General features: G+C 40.8%; 1 protein-coding gene across 1 annotated transcript in view; it reads left to right on the top strand.

Moving 5' to 3' along the window:
- The window catches only part of HMCN2 (hemicentin 2), a 331848-nt gene that overhangs the window by 223763 nt on the left and 85120 nt on the right, over positions 1-22965 (top strand). The window contains exons 37-46 of the mRNA XM_089669045.1: positions 73-168; positions 1445-1621; positions 1762-1913; positions 3774-3897; positions 7146-7321; positions 10764-10860; positions 13484-13603; positions 16682-16837; positions 18643-18924; positions 21261-21428. Coding sequence (XP_089525171.1) covers positions 73-168; positions 1445-1621; positions 1762-1913; positions 3774-3897; positions 7146-7321; positions 10764-10860; positions 13484-13603; positions 16682-16837; positions 18643-18924; positions 21261-21428 — 1548 coding nt within the window. The remainder of the gene's footprint in view (positions 1-72; positions 169-1444; positions 1622-1761; positions 1914-3773; positions 3898-7145; positions 7322-10763; positions 10861-13483; positions 13604-16681; positions 16838-18642; positions 18925-21260; positions 21429-22965) is intronic.

Raw genomic sequence — 22965 nt, 5'->3', positions numbered from 1 at the left:
AATGCCTCAGTTTTGTGGGATTTACAAATTTCCGATGGTATTTTTGTGCAAATGTTATCTGTTGCTTTTTAGTGCCTCCTAATATTGAGCCAACTGATGTGAACCATACAGTGGTGGAAAATCTCCCGGCATCCTTAGAGTGCTTGGCATCAGGAAGTCCTTTGCCTGGTAAGAAATACACACTGGAGCTGTAATTGTATGTTTTCCAGCATTAGTATTTTATTCATTGTATACTGGCAGATAAAAAAATACATTATTTTATGTGCCTCTCTTTACTGCATTCATATCCCTTTAATCAGCATATATAATTGGCATTAAGTTCTTTCCTTGAGGGCTGGTTCACACCAGATGCAATCTAGTGCGTTTTTTCCTGCATCAAAAATGCATGCACAGTGTTTTCCATGTATTCCAATGGCCCTAGTTCATACCAGTGCAGTCAGTTCCAGTTAGTTTCTGGTGTAAAAAAAAAAAAGGTAGAAAATGCACAAGACTGCACTGGAAGACAGCGAAATGCATCAAAAATGCACCGTCTGTGAACTGTAAGCAAAAACGCATCCGTAGTGCGTTTTTTGTGGTGTGAACTGGCCCTTAGACAGTTTTCTTTTTAGCATACCTTTTTATTTAATTTGTTTTATAGTTGACACATTTTTTACATATATTTTTACATTTAAATTAATGTTTCTCTGTGTTTTCTGTTTGCTTTTAAATTTGTTAAAAACAAACCCAAAGAGTACTAAAATAGTATTTAAGGACATAATAATGTAAATAAATAAGCAAGATCAAAGCTGCAGTATGTCACAAATTTTTTAAAAAAAGGGAAAAAAAGAAATACAAAACGTTTTTTACATTATTATTTATTTATTTCAGGTACTTACGTAGCGCCATCATTTTACGCAGCGCTTTACATATATATTGTACATTCACATCAGTCCCTAACCCTCAAGGGGTGTACAATCTAAGATCCCTAACTTACATTCATACATACACATACTAGGGCCAATTTAGACAGGAGCCAATTAACCTACCAGCATGTCTTTGGAGTGTGGGAGGAAACCAGAGCACCCGGAGGAAACCCACACAGGCACAGGGAGAACATGCAAACTCCAGGCAGGTGGTGCTGTGGTTGGGATTTGAACCGATGACCCTAGTACTGCCAGGCAGAAGTGCTAACCGCTTAGCCAATACATTATAACCATTTTATTGGCACATCAACACAAAACTCTGAAGCTATTGTTTTTGTGCAGAAATGGGCAAAACAAGAAATTTAACCTCCACTCGCAAAATCCAGTTGTGTATGATAACATCTGCTCATGATATTTATATGCACCTATTTGTTGCCTGCCTAATGTGCAAAAGGGGTTTATCCAAATCCACTATATTTTAAAAACTGTACTGATTGCTCCTGAGATACAATACAAGAGGATGATGTTTTGTCTGTCTACAGTGGTGGCATGGTACAGAGATGGTCAGCTGCTGTCTGCAATGCCTGGTATCACCTTTCTGAATGACGGCAGGATCCTGCAAATTAAGAGAGTTGGCACTTCTGATGCAGGAGAGTATGTCTGCATTGCATCCAATGAAGCTGGCACCACTGAGCTCCACTACTCACTGGAAGTTCACGGTGAGCACCTGAATTATTCTGTTCTGCAATATTTAATGGCTGGATCATGCATATTTACATCAATCTTCTACCCATTATATACTTTATTTTCAGTGCTTCAAATTTGCTAACTTTTTCTTTGCCTTATTATTTAACCCCAGTACCACCTAGAATTGTATCCATGACAGAACTTGCCACTTTCCTGGTAAATGAACAGGTTTGGTTGGAGTGCAATGCCACGGGTGTGCCTGAACCAACACTTATGTGGTTGAAGGACAAAATACCAGTTTCCACAGCAAAAGCTGGCCTCCAGGTTGGTCTAAGCATTTTATCTGTTTCGCTCTTTCTTTATAGTCCTGGCAACATTTCAGTTTTGCATCGTACAAAAGTCAACTTACGTGGTAGAATATTCAGGGTCTGGTTGCAGCTTGATAGGAGAGGTTAGCTTAACTTTAAAGGTGATAACACTTAATGTGGACCTTGCCATGAATAGGTCATTGTAGCACTATGAACTACCTTGCCCACTCAGCCATGTATGGTAAAATTATATATAGAAGTGCAGCGCTAAAGATATATAAAGTTGTCATACATAAGAAACACAATAATTAAATGTGAATAAAAATAGTCCCAGCAAAGGTGACTTGGAGTAAAAGTGCACACTAACCAGATGTGCACATTAAAAGTGCAATGTAGAGATCATAAGGCTCATGGGGTAATCATCAGAGTAGAATTGGTGTTCCCTTGGTCAGAGAAGATCCCCGGGTGGTGTAGAGCTGGGCAGGAAGAAAACCTCTTGATAACCGGGACCAGAGCAATTGTTGATCCACCAGAAGAAACCCGACTCCTCCAATGGGCAAAAAAACATATCTGGAAAAAGGTTGCTCCCCACGGGGGGTCAAGAAAAGATGCCCATAGTGAAGTATTGCATAAACAATTTATTGTAGTAAAAAATGACAGTAGCAGAGGGGATGCATCCAATAAAACAAATAAGCACAGACAGGACTAACCGTCCTGTCAGATGTAATAGCCATCGGAGCTCCACGATGCTCCGACGACGTGACGTCACGGCGTGCGTAGGCTCCTCCTTACGCGTTACGTGCCAAGCACATCCTCAGAGAAAGAACTTTATTTTTATGTATGGTAAAATATCTAATGATGTACTAGCATAAAGACTCTGGCTTGGGGACTTCATCTTGCTCCATTAATCATATGAAGATAATACAGAACAGTTACGACAGCTTATATCCTACAATTTATGCTGATCAGCTGATTGTGTGATGTGAGCCATTTCCAACCTCCTTTAGAGCCCTAGCAACATGCTAACCTCAGCCTATCTAAAGTAATGGGATTTCCGAGGCAGTGATGGAAAGATAAATTCAGGAAGATGGCTTTCTCTGCAGTCTGAGGATATCAAACAGGGCAGCAAAATCTGGTGCAGCTCTGCATAAAAAAACAATCGGTTTCCATTTTTTGTTTTGCCAAAGCTTAATCAAACAAGCTGAAGTTAGAAGCTGATTGGCTACCAGGTACAGCTACACATTTTGCACTCTCCAGTTTTAGTAAATCAACCCCTATCTGCTCAGATATTGAATCTTATATGTATTATATGTTTAATATAATTCTAAGGCAGGCTTTGCTGTAATAACACTTTGATTGCTTTATGTTCCTGAACAACTGATTTGGACTATTGAATGATCCAAGTTTTTGCATATATGAATATTTAGGAGCCATAAATAATACTGAGTACAGTTATGTATTAATAAGGTCAGTGTCTATGGGCTGCTGTTCAAATTAATACTGCTTCTCTTACCATACAAGTCAATGGGAATGCAAAATCAACTTGAAGCAGGTTGAATGCAGGTCAACAACAGGTCAAGTGCACCTATCAATGCATTTTGAATGATCTCATTAGCATCTCAAGCTGATGTCAAGCAAGTTGCATTTGACCATCAACACATTTCCAAAGTCCAGCAATCCAGGTCCTTATTCGGGCATATTCTTGAGCCAGTGCAAGGGTCACTATTATCAGCCAATCAGTTGTCAATTGGGTTTGCCCAGGATGACTGGATTACTGCTTGGTTTATCGATGAAGCTCACACCTATTATATTACTCGTATTCAACCCAATGTTTGGTATACCAGTTTTTTCTAAGTCCTTGGTATTTTTCCTTCAGATTTTGGAGCAGGGTAGAATACTTTCCCTGTCTTCAGCCCATGTATTGGATTCTGGAATCTACACCTGTGTTGCTGTTAATTCTGCAGGGGAGGACAGCCATGATACCGAGCTGCAAGTCTACGGTAAGTAGGAGGGATTCACCTCCTCATCTTATATGTTGAATCAGCAAGGGTATAGCTAGTCAGGACCCTTCCACAATGGGTGTGTGGTATATTCAGTATGATTCATAGTATGTGTGTATGAAGTTTTATTTTGTGCACAAAAAGCTGGCATCACTACCCTACTGTTAATTTGTTGTTGGAAGAGGATTCATCTTCAACAAAAATAAAATATTTTTTTCATGCAGGAGCCTTCCAAGTATTGCACCCACGATCAGTGGATGGTAGGTGCAGTGTCAGGGTCCTGCACACTTCCCCTTCCAACTTTCTGGCTGTACCTTTTGTTCAGGCTGTCAGTATGAAAGCTGGAGGACATGTAAATGGACTACTAGCATGCTGATCAGCACACTCACATTTCTTTGAAAAGACAAGACTGTCTGCCCTGGTGACAGACAGGTTTTGTAGTTTACTCATTCACAGTTCCATGTAAATGAATGATGCAGCTCAGCCACCATAATTTAAAAAATGTGACAGCAGCTGCGGGAGAGAGGAACCCCTGCCCAAAATCACAGGGAAGGGGGGGGGGCTGAATATGGTATATGTTTTAAAGATGTTGGCTATAGTTTCATATGGGTTTCTAAAGGATGAGCATATTCTGTAATTGCCAGTAAGTTCACTTTCATAGGACAGGAGTAAAAGTTGGAGCTTAGCTGTAAAGTCAAGAAAAAAAATGAGACCCCCCCAAACACAAAGTGAAACTGAACCAGAGAGGGTAGAGTAGCTGGAGTGTGAGAGGAAGTAGAAGTACAAGGAACCAAATAGTTTGTGCTGACTAGAAGCATGCTGATTGGACAAGAAAGCAAAGGGACAGAGAGATGAGCTCATCACTCTGCTTCTTCTCCTTTTACTGTCCAGTCACTGGCTAGGGCTGGTCTAGGATGACCTGGGCTCAGAGCAAGTGGGTTGAATGAAGCTGTCCATCAGATTGAGGACCTCTAGCGGAAGAAAAAAGTACTGTGGGGTAAATATCTGGATTTAAGGTGAATACAAATGGTGTATGCCGTTTTTGTATTGCAGCAAGAGCTATTTTATTTTTATTTAAATTTTAATGGACTGTTAATTATATATTGCTTTTTTTGTTTGTTCTGCTTTAAAGTTTTAAAATTGGGGTACAGGTTCACTTTACAGGAGCAATGGGTTACTATTCGTTCTCAGGTTGTAGTTGAGAGAGACTCCTTCAGTGATGTCTGTATTTAAAAGGCTTATTCTATGTGAAATACATACATGTACATTTCAGCCATGTATCTGGTTCTTATTATAAATATGTAAGGTAACACGATCAGACATGAATAAAGCATGTGCTGTTTGCAGCATCATTTTTGTATACAATGTTTTGGCAACAGCCTATTCTTTCTATTTTCTCTTCTGTAATTGACAAGTAATAGGCAATTACTGTTACGAACGCAGATCTTGGCTTTTGTTACTGTTGGCGGCAGTTATCTTCTGGGACGTCTGCCAAGCTATACAGATATGACCATTATTCTACTATTGTTAGCATTGTTCTGTTCCTGTACTATGTAGGAAGCTGGGAATTATGCCAATTTCACTGTTGCTACATTTGTATAATGTTCTATCTCATATTATTCTGAAAACTGTACCTGGACATTATCCATGTGGAAAATATGTCCTAATAGATGTTCCTCTCCTACAGCAGTGTTTCTCAACCTTTTTTTTGTTCAAGGCACCCTTTAAAATTATGTATAATCTCAAGGCACCCTTTAAAATTATGTATAATCTCAAGGCACCCTTTAAAATTATGGATAATCTCAAGGCACCCTTTAAAATTATGGATAATCTCAAGGCACCCTTTAAAATTATGGATAATCTGAAGGCACCCTTTAAAATTATGGATAATCTCAAGGCACCCTTTAAAATTCTGCACAATCTCAATACACCCCAATCTAAAATGTAAAAAAACGATTCTACACACAACCAGTACACCCAACGTTAGAGGTGATTTATTCTTCCAACGCAAATACACCTTTGCACACTGGTACTGACCAGTATTCCAGCGTGTCGCTCATTTTCTCTTCCTCACTATGCTAATGTGATCCCCGGAGAGGGGCAGGGAAGGGCCAAACAAGGATGATGTGTATGCACCCGATGTCCTCCTTATTAACTGATGTCATTAGTTGTTAGGATGCTGGCAGCTAGAAGGTCATAAAAGTGCACACTGAAAACCTGTGGCTTTGTGTACTAAAAGGCAGGATTGATCCACCTGCTGGCTTGTATACGAATTTTGGGCATTTTGCCAAGGCACCCCTGAAGAAGCCTGAAGCCACCCCAGGCTCCCTGGGCACCCTGGTTGAGAAAGGCTGTCCTAGAGAATACTAAAAGTGGGTCTAGTATTTAAATTCACACATTTAGCATGAGTCTGTAGTGCATCTGTCAGCAATGCTCATGCACATTAAAGTGACCTTTCCATTCAAAAGGAAGGTTGCCTTTGATAACTCCCCACCACCAACACCTTAATACATATATTCTGAAAATCAATTAAATTTTGAATTTCTTTAAACTAAATGCATTCCAGGTGCATCAAAACAAAAGGTGTGCAAAGTCTTACCGTTTGTTTTTATAGAAAGCAACTACATCCTGAGCAGAACAGCCTATCCCTTGCCTACATTCTATAGAGGAGGACTCAAACCTCATACAGGGAGCTGACTGGAGAGTTCTAGGTCTGATGTGTGTTCTCTCTATTTGTCCTAGTGATTTGAGAACCATTTTTTTAATATATGGCAGAGACCTGTTGCACATCTGCCCACATGGGGCATTTTTGCCCATGCACAAACAAGCCGCAAAGCCCTACAAGGTTTCCTGCAAGAAATCCGCACATGTGATCACACACCCCTTTCCATGTTTTCCTTACTCTAATAACTAGTTTTCAGTTGGGGCAGCTGCCATTTTTATTTTGGAGTATATTAAGGTAGGAGGGGTGGCTATCAAGCAAGACTGTTACTTTACCCTGAATGGGCATAGCACAGATTTCCTTTGAAAAGATGTCATATTATATTTTTAGTAAGCATACATTTTCAGTTTTAGCCAAAATGCAAACTAGTAGATTGTATTTTATTGTGTTTTTTTTTAAGGGAAGATATTAATTCTGTGCCAGGGCCACCTATCAGAATTATATCCCTTTTCTTGTATGTAGTGTAGTATTATACCTTGGAATAAAAGAAATATGATTTCTCTTGTCTGTATGATTCGCCATGCAGTGCCCCCGAGCATCCTGGGAGAAGAGTTCAACTCATCAGTCACTGTGAATCAGCCGGTCACCTTGGAGTGTCAGAGCAGTGCCTTTCCACCACCTGCGATTACCTGGCTAAAAGATGGACGTCCACTTCCAAAAAGGGCCGGAATCCGGGTAGCAGAGAATGGCCGCTACCTACAGGTTGGTTATCATTCTACACCAGTGGTTCTCAACCTTCCTAATGCCGTGACCCTTTAATACAGTTCCTCATGTTGTGGTGACCCCCAACCATAAAATTATTTACCCAGTAATTATAATTCATGAGTGTTGTTTTACCTCCAATACTGCTGCTTTCAACACAGTATCTGCTTTTAACAGAGTAGCTGCTTTCAACACAGCAGCTGCTTTCTACACAGTAGCTGCTCTTTACACATCGGAAATATGTGTTTTCTGATGGTCTTAGGGGACCCCTGTGAAAGGGTTGTTCGACCCCCAAAGGGGTCGCGACCCACAGGTTGAGAACCACTGTTCTACACTATTAAATATAGACGGCAAGATGCTTCTTTGATATTCCTGCTAACATTGCACATTACAAAACAAAAAGTTGACTAGTACCTTCAACACCTGAAACGCCAATAGGTGTCTAGCTCACAGACTGCTTACTTGGACTGTATTTATTGTAATGGCATTTACAGTTGTGCTCAAAAGTTTGGTAATATACAGTATGTACCATTTTTAAAGAAAACAAGAGTGAGCAGGCAAAGCACATTTCTTTTATTTTTATATGGGATTCGTATTCAACGGTAGGTCATAACAGAATGGCACAATCATAAAACAAAACATGGCAACAAGTGAAGAAATGAAATGACTCCTGGTCAATAGTCTGCATACCCTTAGTCCTTAATACTGTGTATTTCCCCCTTTATCTTCAATGACTGCATGCAGTCTTTTGTAATAGTTGTCCACGAAGCCCTGAATTCCTGCAGATGGTACAGCTGCTCATTCGTGTTGGCAAAATGTCTCCAGATCATGCAAAGTCTTTGTTCATCTTGGATGAACTGCACGTTTGAGATCTCCCCAGAGCGGCTCGATGATATTAAGGTCAGGAGACTGTGATGGACACTCCAGAACCTTCACCATTTTCTGCTTCTACCAATGGAGGGTCAATGTGGTCATGTGCTTTAGGGGTCATTGTCATTCTGGAAAGTCCAAGAGCATCCCATGCGCAGCTTTCATGCAGAAGAATGCAAATCGTCTGCCCGTATTCTCTGATAACATGCTGCATTCATCATGCCATCAATTTTCACAAGATTCCCCTGCCTTTAGGGCTCACAGCCCCCAAAACGTTACTGAGCACCCAACCATACTTCACAGTGGGGCTAGTGACAATAAAGCTCTATGTTGGTCTTGTCACTCCAGATTGCTGTGACGCGTGTCAAGGTGGTGTTGGGCATATTTTAACCAACCTTTTTTTGGCATTGGCGCAGTAAAGGCTTCTTTCTGGCAACTCGGCCATGCAGCTCCTTTTTGTGGGTTTTTCTTTGTATCCTGAACAATTCTTCTGGCAGTTATAGCTGCACTCATTCTTGGTCTACCTGACCATGGCTTGGTATCAAGAGATCCCCAAATGTTTCACTTTCTTATAAGTGATTGAACAGTACTGACTGGCATATTCAAGGCTTTGGAAACCTTTTTATATCCTTTTCTATCTTTAAAGTTCCATTATCTTGTTACACTGATCGTTTGACAGTTCTTTTCTGATCCCCATGCCTCAGTATCTAGCCTGCTCAGTGCATCCACGCGTGAGCTAACAAACTCCTTCACATACACAGACAGTAATTGCAATTGAAAAAGCCACAGATGTGGGAAATTAACCTTTGCCATTTTAACCTGTGTGTGTCACCTTGTGTGTCTGTACCAAGGCCAAACATTCCAGGGTATGGAAACTTTTGATCATGGCCATTTGGATGATTTCTGTTATCATTATTTAAAAAGGAGCCAAACAACTATGTGATAATAGCATCATGTGATCACTATTCTTAAATAAAAGACAGTTTTTTGCCATGATCAGTCATATTTTCAAGATCAAAGCCAACATTTGACATTTTCTACCAGGGTATGCAGACTTTTGAGCACAACTGTATGGGCCATTTTCCCTCCAGATGTTGCATTAGCTCACATGTGTTTAACCTTTTGAATGGGCCGCAACACTTAACTCGCTTATGCAATTTGTTTTTGATGACCCATATTACAATGAACAGGTGGTTCACATTTGTGAATTGTGGAGCATTATAGTTCATGTGCACTATGTAGGTGCATAGAGTTGTCATTCAAAATAAATGACACTGCAATGCATCAGGCTGTGTTTAATGCGTCACTGGGCCTTGCAGTAATGTATGGTAAAAACGCATGTGTAACCGCAATACACTGACAGCAATGTGCTATGTTAATTCCCCATTAATGCGCTCTGTTAATTCCCCATTAATGCACTCTGTTAATTCCCCATTAATGCACTCTTTTAATTCCCCATTAATGCACTCTTTTAATTCCCCATTAATGCACTCTTTTAATTCCCCATTAATGCTCTTATGCATTTATAGAGACTCTGTTGTCATTTTAAAAATGTTTTCATATAAGCTTAATCGTACATTTAACTTGTTCTTTACCTGTAAAAGCCCCCCTTGTGCAGACAAAAATAGTCTGAAGGCTGTTAGGCTAGGCTTCGCCATCTTGGATATGATGTCAGCAGTCCCAGCAGACTCGGAGCTGTCACTGATATGGCACTCTGTAGTATTCCTTTTCACGCCTCCCGATAGCTACATAAAAGGTTATGTAGGACTGTGAAGGGAGGAGCATAAGAGCTGGGCCAGCACAGGGAGTAATTTGATAGTTCCATAAGAGAAGAGATCTATAACATTCAAGGATGGAGGGCTGTGCTAGGGAATTGACACTTTTGTGTGTGGATGTTGAGAGGGGTGTTGCACATCACTAAATAATGCTGCAAATAAGCATTTACAATACTTGATTTTGCTACGCTTTTTAGCTGTGGATTTTTTTTTATTTTAAGAAGATTAGTTTCTCTTTAAAGGATAAGTTCACCTTTTAGATAAAAATAAATGCACATTTTTTTGCAGGTAAAAAAATGCATTTATTATTTTTGTCTGCATGAGCCTGGAAAGCATTGCACCAGTGATCAGTAGATTGCTGATGCCATGCAGGTCTCCTGCAGAACTGTCAGAATATCTGCTTGCTTGTACGGGATGTACGGGCAAGCAGATGTACTGACAGGAAGAATGAATGAATTACCACGGTGCTTCACAGTGCTGTGGTAGTTCATTGAGGACTACAAGCTGACAGCCGCTAAGGTGATTGTGACAGACTATGAATGAGGGACGCAGCCATGCGGGCGGAGCCCCACAAAGCCATGTTTTTTTTTTTTAGAAATTTGAAAGCGAAGGGGGAGAAGATCCCCCGCTGGCTGTCAAAGCGGGGATGGGGGGGAAGCGGGGGCCGGTCTGAACATAACACGTTACACCCTGAATATGAGTGTAACATGTTACAGAAGGTGAACTTATCCTTTAAGTCAAAGGTTCACATAAGTAATTACACATTTTGTTCACACATGTTATTTGTCACTCAACAGATTGACCAGGCTCAGCTGCGAGATGCTGGAAGGTACACCTGCGAGGCCTCCAATGATGCCGGACGGTCTGAGAAGCATTACAATGTCGTCATCTGGGGTAACAAAAACACTAGCGACTACACAGTGCAAGCTGTATTAAAGAGATACTTTTACAGAGTTAAAAACCTATGTGAGAAGCCCCAGATGAATGCTGCCATTCTCTGCCTTCCAGGCAATATATTATTTGTTGGCCATTGCAGAAGAACCCTTTATTAGGCCTTAATGCATGTGAGCTCAGTATTTTTGAACTAGCTGTATGCAGTACATGCGTCTAAGAAGGGCAGCTTCCTTCTGAGGCTCCCAATATTTCCAATTGTAACGGAGTCTTCTTAAAGCATATTTCTCTTAAATGTTAACTTAAAGCAGAATTACTGGAAAACATAACAGAGCCATATTTAAATTGTATGTAAATGAAGACATCATACTTCACTCTACACATTTCTCTTCAGCAAATCACTTTGTTACAGGAAGACAACGCTAGTCCACTGCCTTACACTAACAGCAGCGTTGTCAGCTTGCCATGTACACTCCTTCAGTTGGCTGTTGTGTAGACCTCATAGGCAGCCCAACAGTCAACTTATGGAGCTCACATGGCCAGGTGACACTGCTGCTAATAATTGAAAGATGGTGGTTTAGCATTGTCCGCTTAATTACTGTTACTAAAAGGAAACTTTGCAATAAATTCACAAAAATGATTTGCTTAAGACAACTGCAGTGAGGCATATTGTAATTCAAACTAAAATCTAAGGTGTTATATACACATTCATCCAGTTATATGGAAATCCTTAAAAACATTCTTCTTGGCACATCAATCTTTCCTTTTATATTGGCTTCCTTTAATCCTCTGTACAACAGGGCTCTGTAGGTGGAGGAAGAGGCACTGGTATAAACCAGGGTGGATTTGATTTAAATCAAACTGATTTAAATCCCGATTTAAATCACTAGTCAGTAAGGCTTGATTTAAATCCTAGTTTTCTACATAGACTAATTCTTGCTGGTATAACTTTAATATGCAAGTAGATGAAGATTTTTAGAATAACAACTTTTCATATTAGTTTTTTTATCCCCAGTTTAATAGGTTAATCATTCATATTTGGACAACTTTTCTGTTGTACTTAGGAAGGAGAAAAATAATCATTACCTTAATAATAACAATTTAAATAGATTTATTCAACTGAAACAATAACATTACAGCATATGTGATTTGCTTAAACATCCATGTTTGTTAACTAATTTGGCTAAACAAAATATATATATTTTAGGAAACTTAGACTGTCAGCCCCTTCCTCCTCACACTTAGCTTCACTTTCTTCTTGTGCAGATCTATTCCACTCCAAACAATCAGAAAAATATTGTTTCTATTCTATTCACTGAACTTCTTGAAACTTAGCACTGAAGGGGTTGATTCTGTATTCATAGGTTTGTAGAAGTTAGGATGAAGGTCTTTTTCTTAACTCTGTTCATGTTATAACATTTTTGCTGTGAAGAAGAGGCATGTGATCTCCGCTGAGTCAAATTCAGTTTTGAGAACTGCAAAAGTAAACCAAGCATCTGTGATAATATCTTGTAGGCAGAGAAACTGCCCAATAATCTTACAAAAACCTCTGGAAGAGCATGACATTGTGAATGGATTCATGGAATTTATTTACCAAAAACATTCAACATATACAGCCTTATTCTACATAAATAAAAAAACTAATCTTTATTTCATGATGGAATAACCTTTGGATGGTAATATATTTTCCTCAAAAAGCATTTTATTAAAAAAAAATCCGATTTAAATAAAAAGATCCGATTTAAATCAAAAAAATCTGATTTTTTTTTTATTTTTAAAAAAAAATCATTGATTTTTATCCAACCTGCTATAAACTAATCAGGTTCTGCTGCCTTGCTCAGTGCTGTCAAGCTAACCCCCATCGGGGTGCTGCTGTTCTTTCATTATCCACTTGCACGTAGTAGTTGTAAACTGAGAAAAGAGGAGTCAGGGACATGCCTAAGGCTGGCCATACATGGGTCGAAATTCGACTGATTTTTTTGTCTGAAAATCAGACCTAAGAATAATTGGCCGATTTTTGCTCTGTTAGTGGGTCAATGGCATTGGCCGATTCTCATGGTTCCTCCCCTTTTCAGTGATCGGGCATGTTGGAAAATTCATGAAAAATTACCGATTTTCAACTCAATGATGGTCAAATCATACGATCGTTTTCCCGAAAAGAATATGCGCATGAGCCGTGACCTGGAAGGTCATAAAGTTCGCCTGTTATATGGGGTGAACTTTATGGCTTGGTCGGCTGATTTTCGAAATCATTGATGGCACCATCTGCTTACCGAGCGAACAACGTTTTCGATTTTCGGATGAAAAACTGTTCGGAATTCAAACCATGTATGGCCTGCATTAGGCTTTTGGCCACATGGGCAGTACTAGCTGAGCCTTGAGTGGCATTTCTCCAGGAAAGGTATTTTCATTCAAGTATGGTGATGCATATACGTACATACTACTTTCATTTCATTTTGGCAGCAATCACCTTTAATGCCCTATTCTATTAGATTGTAAGCTCCAAGGAACAGGGACCTCCTAACCTTCTTGTATTGAATTTTATCATTGTATTGTCTCCCATTATATTGTAAAGTGCTGAGCAAAGCTATATAAATCCTGACTAATAATAATAATAATCTTTAAGTCCCTCCCAGTTTCCCAGCATTTCCTGAACCCCCCTTGCCAGTCATCGAAGGGCAGCCAATCAACTTCTCGTGTGAATGTCAAGGCTCTCCATCTCCTCTGCTTACCTGGATGAAGAATGGTGAGTGAATATAATCAAAGTGTACTCACAAGGGGGTAACATCATGCAGTTAATATGTATGTGTAGTCACAAAGTTTTTTTGAAAATTTTGGATAGAGTAGAGAAGGATTATTTTTTGCTGCCCGTGTCCTGCTGGGGAAATTTTGTCTTGATTTGCTGTCCTGGGGAACACAACAGGAAATGAAGAAATTTCTTCAAAGATAATACCCCTCCTGTCACCAAAACATTTGGCAGATTTCCCCTCACACCTTGCTGTGGTGAAATCTGTATAATGTTGGGTTTCCCTTCTCTCCCAGTTTTAGTTACTATGATCTCCAAGATAAAAGGAGTGGGAGATCAGCAGAGACACAGATGACAAAATAAAACCTACCAGAGTGTCTAATACTTCTCCACTCCTATTCTAAACCAAACAAATGTTTTGTCTTTATAAATACAAAATAGAGATATGGGAGCCACCACTGCTGAGTTTGGCCAGAATACACTAATGAGCACCGCAGTCCATTGGCTGCATTCGCTGATCAAGCAGAGAATTTCCAACAAGCAAGTTCATGAAAATTTGTTCAATAGATCGCCCTCTCATGAAGGATCGACCTCTCATGAAAGGGGAACTACTATACATGGATCAAATTTTGATCTATGTATGGCCAGCTTTAGGGAAATGGTATTAAAACAAATACTTCATATTTTCAAAAATTGTCATTGATCCCTTTCCTTGCAACAGTCCCCAGCATTGTTAAACAATAACATTGTCTTACAGTAAGGTCATACACACGCTGATCATCCTATGAATTCAGTGTCACGTATTTGTGTCATTGTTGCGATTGATCAGCATGGCTGAAATGTGAATGACCTTACTGTAAGAACAATGTAATTTTAAAGCCAAAAGCTTTTGTTTTTAAAATTTTGGATAGATTAGGGAAGGGTTTAAACCACTGCCAGTTAATTTTTTGCTGTTTGTAACATTGGAGAAATATTCCGTCACTTCCTATCCCAGATATGCAACAGGAGGTTAGAGAAAATCTTCCAAAGTGAGAAGAATTCCTCTTTTATGGCTGCCATTCACAATTCAAATTTCAGCTGATTCCTGCTCAAATGGCTTAAATTTCAGCCGTGGGTACCCTGTTGGCACCACCAGTTGGCAAAGGTTAATTGTTCAATCAGGGGCGGACTGACCATTTGGGCACTCGGGCATTGCCTGAAGGCCCAGGATCAGTGGGTGGCCCCATGAGATGCAGTTAGTAAACAATAAGTTTAGAGGTTCAAATATAAATTACTGTATCACCCAATATATGGCTTCCATCCAGTAGCCAAAAAATATGCAGACCAACAAAGAAATTTGTGAAAAGAGATTCACAAGAAAGCGGCTACATTATGGACAGAATGTGATACTCAGAAAAATTTCCCAAAAATTATGCTTTATTAATCATTAATGATTGACAATCGGGCAATCGCCCTGGTTTACCATCACCTCAGTATGAGACAATACACACAGACCTACAACCATTTAAAATCACACCAAGACGGTCTGGATATATATGTGCTGCAAATGCAGTGACAAACTAAGTCTAGAGCATTTGCAGCACCGCACATTGGTTACACTCCCTGTAGGAGGTGTTTTCAAAAAATTGTACCATAGGTATATAATATCACATGCTATGCATATTAGCAAACACAGTTACCACGTGGAGAGAAACATAACCCTAGGCCTATACAAGCCAATGTGGGTAAAAAATTGAATGAAGGAAGGGGATATACCCCAATACTATAATAATGGATTCATGCAGTACAGCCCTATAAAGGCACATGTGGTTGGGGCCCATCTACCCGTGGTAGACGCAAATAGTTACAAAGATTCTTCTAGATGAAAGAGTCCCTGTTGATGTCTTGATGGAAAAATGAATGTAGATAGCAGAGGCCCCATGAGATGCCCCTAGTACCGTTCATAGGCCTTTTTGGGGGTGGTTTGAGTGTGAGTGAGGATACAGGGGCCCCATGATCCCCTATTGCCCGGGGGCCCCATGAGTTGTCAGTCCACCCCTGTGTTCAATTGACTTTTGTCAAGAAGAGGGGCAGAAAATTATCAGCTGAAGAGCACCAATAATCCTACAGCTCTCAAAATGCAGTAGCTGGCAGGGGAGATTCCTCTTCTGAAGAGCTGCCTTCCCACCCCCCCCATTAGCGGTTGAGTTTCACAGCTGTATTGGCGTTTTTATATTTGCCAGCGTTAGTGTTTCTAAAGGCTTATTTAAAAAAAACAAACATGCCTATACTTACCTGCTGTGTGCAGTGGTTTTGCAAAGAGCCGCCTAGATCCTCCTCTTCTTGGGTCCCCTGCCAGCTCTCCTGACCCCTCCCTCCTGTCGGGTGCCCCCACAGCAAACAGCTTGCTGCAGGGGCACCTGCTGCTCCGTGTGTCCATTCACACATGGAGCCGCGGCTCGGTCCCCACCCCCTCTCTCTTCTCATTGGCTCACTGGCTTTGATTAACAGTAGTGGGAGCCAATGGCTCCTGTTTCTGTCTCAGCCAATGAGAAGAGGGAGTCTCGGAATAGCCAAGAATCTAGTGTACATCGCTGGATTGAGAGGGGGCTTAGGTGATTATTAGGGGGGATGCTGCACAGAGTTTTTTTACCTTCATGCATAGAATGCATAACGATAAAAAAAAACTTTGAACCACTTTTAAACGTTGCCTTAATGGGCTATGCCCTTGAGTGACAGTTGGGCAAGTCCAATGTCTGTCTGCACTCATGGTAAAGACAGGCCTTTTAGACTTGGTCAAGTTAAAGTCCATATATCTTCACAGTATAACTGTTAGTGGCATTGGTTAAGTGTTCTATATTGGAAATTGGTTATCTTGGAAATTTCAAATAAAGCTGTGGCCTTGCCTTTTCCAACTTAATCTGACCATGTGTCGCTTTTGGGCAAGGTTACTGTTTATTGCAGTTGTGGCTTTACGCCTATGCTCCTCAGCAGTCATGACAATTTAGAATTCAGTAGTGGCTGCTGCCATACCTTTGCTTTGACTGGTTACCTTAAATACTAGAGAATGAATTAAATGTATCATCTGTCGTGATGCAGGGTCCCCTCTGGAGGGTGAGAATGTGGCTCTGGTGTCAGCCGGAGGAAGGATGCTACAAATCAGTAAGGTCCAGGCATCTGATGAAGGCAATTACACCTGCGTGTGTAGCAATGAAGCTGGCAGCACGCAGAGGGACTACTGGCTGGAGGTCTATGGTAAGACAGCTCTGAGACTGATTTTTCCATGGCTGTTTCATTTTGGTATCAACGCTAACATATTCTACCTTCCTACACTGCCTTCCTACACTCTTCTGTGCCTCTCTTCCAGTTTTGTACATTTTCTAAAGCAAAGCATTTTCCTATTAAGTTCACTTTAACTGTTTTAGAATTCGCTCTACGCACAGAGATGAAGCTGTCAAACACTGCTACCACTCCCTCGTAATGACTGCTCCGGGCAGGACAAGCTCCCAATCATGTGACCACTATAATGGTCACAGTCATGTGATCAGGCAGACCTGCCCTTCCCCCTGGACATAAAGCTCTGTTAAAGGGTCCCTGGGGTAGGGCATTACCACACATAGATAACAATACTTTAACCGCTTAACCTCCACCCTATAGCAGAAGTACTGCTACAGGGAAGCAGGGCTGCACAAAATCACATATACTGTATACGTGATTTGCATTTCCAGGTAGGGGGCGCGCACCGCCCTACCTATGCTGCCATTGGTGGCTACAGATGTCAATCACCAGGTCCCGAAGATTCCCTACCGGCAAACGGTGATCGCCATGTAACACTGACAGGGGAGAGACCTGTGTGTAAACAACACAGGACGCTCTCCTGCCAGCAATAACATGCTGCTGTGTATTTCTCTGCACAGCTTGTTTCCCTAGTAAAACACACACAGCATATTATGTAAAACAGCACACAGTTAACCCTTGGATCACCCCAGACATTTTGGCCTAAATTTGTGACGAAATTGGATTTTTTACATTTTTTTTTCACTGGATAATGTAAACTTACTGGCAAAAAGTCAAAAATATTGTTTTGTTTTTTTAAATTATTGGTCTTTTTGCTTCTAGTACACAAAAAAAAGGCACAGGTGATTAAATACCACTAATAGAAAGCGCTATTTGTGGGGAAAAAAAGGACATAAATTTCATTTATGTTCAGTGTTGCATGACCGTGCAATTGTCAGTTAAAGTAACACAAAAATGGCCGTATCACAAAAATGGCCTGTCAGAAAGGGGGGTAAATCCTCTGGAGGGCAAATGGTTAAGCTGATCACCTTCAGACATATACTTCAAAATATATTATAAAGACTATAGTTTCCTCTAGAAACAAGTAAATACCTAATAAAATAAAAAAAAGCTCTTTAAAATGTAGCATGTTGTGTTTTTTGTTGAATAAATCTTAAAAGGATAGAAATATGAAAGCTGCAATTGTAGACTTGCTATTGAGGGAAACCTGAAATACATAGGCTGCTATCACCAACCTCCTTCTGAAAATGCCAGTTGTCTCTGACCCAGAACAAGTATGGGCTTTGTGAAGTCAGAATTCCTGATCTGTATACTTCTCCTCCTTCTGTGGGTCAAAGTATTGAAGCCTTTTCAATACCTTCCAACAACAGCTTGGCAAAGGAGATTTGTGGAAAAAAGAAAGCTTAGTAATAGCAGCCTACATATTTTTTCAGTTCACTGCCAGCTTCAGTATCACAACTTTTTTATTATATAGTACTAAACAACTCAATGACCTGAACAAGCATGCAGCCAGTGAAATATAAGTACTCCAGATTTGCATACTAGTTCCAGGTCATTGATGCACTAAGTGCTGAAGCAATGAGAAAAATAACCCTGCGGTTGCAATAGCAGCTCACATATCTTTGGCAATTAAAGTGAACCTGTCACAGTCATGACAGTTTGTTCTTCTCCATCTGTTTGCTGTTTATTTATTCTGATCATCCTTAATCTTTTATAATATAGATAAATGTTCATTCTTATCCTCTGTTTTACCATCTCCCAAGATCTCCCACGAATCAGTAGCAGTGGCCATATTGCAGCACCTATGGCGGTCACCCGAGACAGCGCTGTGACTTTGGAATGTGTGGTTAGCGGCAAGCCTGCTCCCTCAGTCACCTGGCTGAAGGATGGCTTTCCATTAGGAAGTGGGCCTAACCTGGTATTGAAGAACAAGGGGCAACAGCTGATCATCTCCCGGGCACTGCCTTCTCACTCTGGCCGATATGTCTGTGTGGCAGTAAATGCAGCGGGGCAGACCGATATTAAATATGACCTCACGGTACAGGGTAAGTCCTTGTATTAGAATTTAGATTTAAAGGACAGGGCCAGTAGGGTAAGGGGTTAAACTTTCCTTTTACTCTTATGCAAAATATGAATCAGTGGCCAGAAACACTTTCTTATTATTGCTTATCAATATTTGTGGTGACAAATGCCTAAATAGCATAACAAAGCTATGAACATGATAAGCAACTCTTAAAGTCTATGTGAACCCACATCTAGAAATGAAAGGAAAAAACATTTGTGTGCATGTGTATATATCGGGGGCGGACTGACAACTCATGGGGCCCCCGGGCAATAGGGGATCATGGGGTCCCTGTGTCCTTGCCCAAACTCAAAAAGCCTATGAAAAAGGTACCAGGGGCATCTCATGGGGCCCCCTACTGACCCCGGGCCCTCGGGCAGTGCCCGAGTTTCCAAATGGTCAGTCCGCCCCTGGCTGTGCCATTACTTGCTTACAGATAGAATTAGAATATATACTTTCAACAAGGATGGTGAGAAGGAGAGGGTTTAAAATGAGTCTGGGCTTTGGCCACACAGAACAAAATATCAGGTTCACTTACAGTGACACTAAATTCTGGTTTAAATTAAATTCTCTAATATGTATTCTTAACTCAGAAAAGTCCCTTCTATTGCTCCCAGCCTCCTCCAAATTCCTTTTTGTTTGCTGTTGGTCTCACTGTACATGGGAACATGCCACCCTCTCTTTCTTGCTCCCAAGATCAACTATGAACTATGGGACATGTAGTGTGCACAGAGCAGTTTATGTGACCACAACTAACTTGCACTGCTCAGTTTCCAAATGGTCAGTCCGCACCTGCTGAGAGATTAACTCTACCCAATTCAATCCATAACAAAATATACAATTTGGGCTTTAAGGACTTAGTCCACCTTCGTGATCATGTTTCATGTTACACCCATGTTTATCATGTACCATAATCACATTCCTCAACCCCCTCATACTGCCAGCAGAATGTCAGCAGAAGGCATAAAAATAGCAGTACACTGATCCTCTCAGTGAAGAGCTGTGCAGATGGACATGTCTACAGGGGACAAAGCGCAATACACTGATCCTCCCAGTTAATGGCTGTGCAAGGAGGCATGTCAACACAAGGCTTGGCCATTGGAAAACTGACCACCTTGGGAAGGATGTGCTCTCATGCAAAGTGTGGTCAGTTTGAAATCGGAAAACAGGGAGACTGGCAGAATCGCCAAATATTTCACACAAAGGAAGAGATGCGCAGAGAACAGGATACTTTCAACATGAGTACATGTTATAACAGACACATCAAAAATATGAATTGTTGGGGTAACAAACCCTTTAACGGATAAAGACATAGGCATAGGGGAAACAAAATATTCCAGAATCTAGGTTGGAATTGGCTCCAAGAGTTTATAATGGGATTTGTAAAGTATAGCTATTAACCACATTTGTTTTACATTCATCAGTAGGAATACAGTCCTCTTATATAGACTTCTTTACACATTGTCGCAATACAATGACATTGTCCTGATAAGGCCATGTGGCCACAGTAGATCAGTGATATCACAAGCCCGAGCCATGGCCAATAGATTCCTGCCCTGTAGGTGCACATAACAATGGAGCACGTAACACAGGTATCTCTTGCCTGCAATTCATTGGTGTGGTGGGAATATGATCATGTGACTTCCTGCAGGTATGGGCAACTGTGTTCAGATGCAAACCCAGCTTATCCCTAGCAGAGGAACAGTAAAACATAAAATCGATCTGTCCCTGCAGGGTCCAGTGATGGAAATTTGGCCTTTGCAATCGGATTGCACAATGTCCTTTTGGATCTGCCAACAGATAAGAAGTACAAGGGTTTGCCTGACCTTATACAAATTGGTTGAATTGTTTAGGAAGGCCTTCATGCTACATGTGGAAGGAAATGGAAGGGAGTCCACATACATTCTGGAAAATGTAAGGGAGATTGTACAGATATTGATCCATCCAATTGCAAAGTGTATAGCTTTAAGAAGACTGTACAATATGTGGTCAGCAAAGAGTTATGCAGGTCACATACATTGCTGATGTAGAATCTTTTATAGATTATCCAACAACTATGCATTGTGAGGACTCATTTAAGCAACCCTTTAATTTATATCCAGTCAGTGGGCCATCATGTAAGATTACATAGCTAATGATAAATTTAAAATAGGTTGGAATATCTGTGGCTAGCTAAGCACAGAGGGGCCCCGAGGTTCTGGATGCCTATGGTGATCACATACTGTATGTTAAAGTGGTTCCATGATCTGTATGTCTTTTTGCAACTTTATAGTCTTTTCAGTCAATTGTCAATGAAGTGAATGTTGATTATTATTTTAGTACCGCCAGAAATCACAAGTCCACAGGCCGAGCCACGCAATGTGTCTGCAGCTTTACATGGTAGCTTTACTCTTCTCTGTGAATCTTCTGGAATACCTCCTCCGACCATCACATGGTACAGAAACAACCTCCCTCTTGCTCCGCAGGGGAATATCCATGTTCAATCAGGTAATACATCCCAAAAATAAATGGTTGTCTTTGTAGTTATAGAGGTAGCCCATTGCACTGGGGAAAAGAACATTGCCTGTGCCTGCCAAAGTAGCCAAATAGATTTTTCTAAATTTACAGTTGTTAGTATATCGCATGCACCATACACTGCCAGAAAATAAACGATATGGCCAAATCTTTGAGAACACCCAACCAGCACACCTATATTCCCATTCCAAAACCATGGACATGGGTGTCCCTATAGGAATTTGTGCCCATCCAACCAAAAACCTGTTTGTGAGGTTTACTTTTTTAGCATTTGTGAGCACTTCAGTGTTCAGTGGGGTTGAGGTCAGGCCACGTGCAGGCCATATTAGTTACTTAACACCAAACTCTTTAAACCATGTCTTTATAGAACTGGCACAAAAAAGGCCTTCCCCAAACTGGGTAGAAGCACACAATTGTCTAAAATGTCTTTTATGTTTTACAAAAATTATCAGTATACTTTACTCTCAATAATTTTGAGGGGTATCCGCATACACTGCGCTTTCCATCTTGACCCTTCAGTTCCTTCTGGAGCCTCTCACAAACTTCTCCATTCCCTCATACAGTGATCTGTCAGCAAGCCCAGACAGTGTTACATGGGTCAGCTATGCAAACAGAAACCATCAGAAAGTAACACCTACTTTGGGTGGCCTTTGGGCAGCACTAAATGGACCAAAATGGAAAGACAGAATATACCGACAGATTATTTCATCTGGTACCTCCTACAACTGTTAATTGAATACAATTATTAATTGAATGAATGGTGATTCTAAGGGGGAAAATATTCAGTCTCCGGGAGCTTAAAGCAGATCTCCACCCAAAAGGGGAGGTTCCGCTTTAAGGCCTGCACCCACACTCCTGGTAAAGGAATGGGAACGGGGGAGCAAGTACCTGATTTTGATGGGTTCCCACTTCCACTCTGACTGCCTAGGCGATCAGAAGCAGAAGTTCTCCTCCCCGCAGTTTAGAAGACTGTCAGACCATTCACAATGTGCAGCGCTATTCGTGCATGCGCAGTGGGCACCCAGCTGTGAAGCTGCAAGCTGGTGCCTGGGACAGGACACCCTGGAAAAAACAGCTATAACTGAATTGCAGGACAGGTGAGTGGCTGTTTTTTAAAAGCAGCTACACTTTTTGTAGCTGCTGCATTTTACATTTTTTACCGGAAGCTGGAGAACCACTTTAAGAAGACAAGCCGCCACTCAATGAGGTTTGAGAAGAAGTGGTTTAACCTTAAACTGCGTAGGGTTCTTTACTGTGAGAGCAATAAGGATGTGGAACTTCCTTCCACAATCAGTGGTATTACCAGGAACTGTTGATAATTTAAAAAAAACCCTCTTAGATGGGCATCTTATCGAACACAATATACAGGGATATGGGAAATGGTATTGACATAAGCACACACCCACACAGATTTAACTGGATGGACTGGTGTCCTTATTCAACTTTACCAACTATGTAATATGATTTCCACAATTGTAACAACAGGGGGGTGTGGGAACAGGTTGACCCG

This window comes from Staurois parvus, unplaced genomic scaffold (assembly GCF_062004578.1).
Source record: "Staurois parvus isolate SC_StPar_1 unplaced genomic scaffold, SC_StPar_1.0 ptg000068l, whole genome shotgun sequence".
In the NCBI taxonomy this organism is placed as follows: Eukaryota; Metazoa; Chordata; class Amphibia; order Anura; family Ranidae; genus Staurois; species Staurois parvus.
This window is presented reverse-complemented; position numbering and strand designations above follow the sequence as displayed.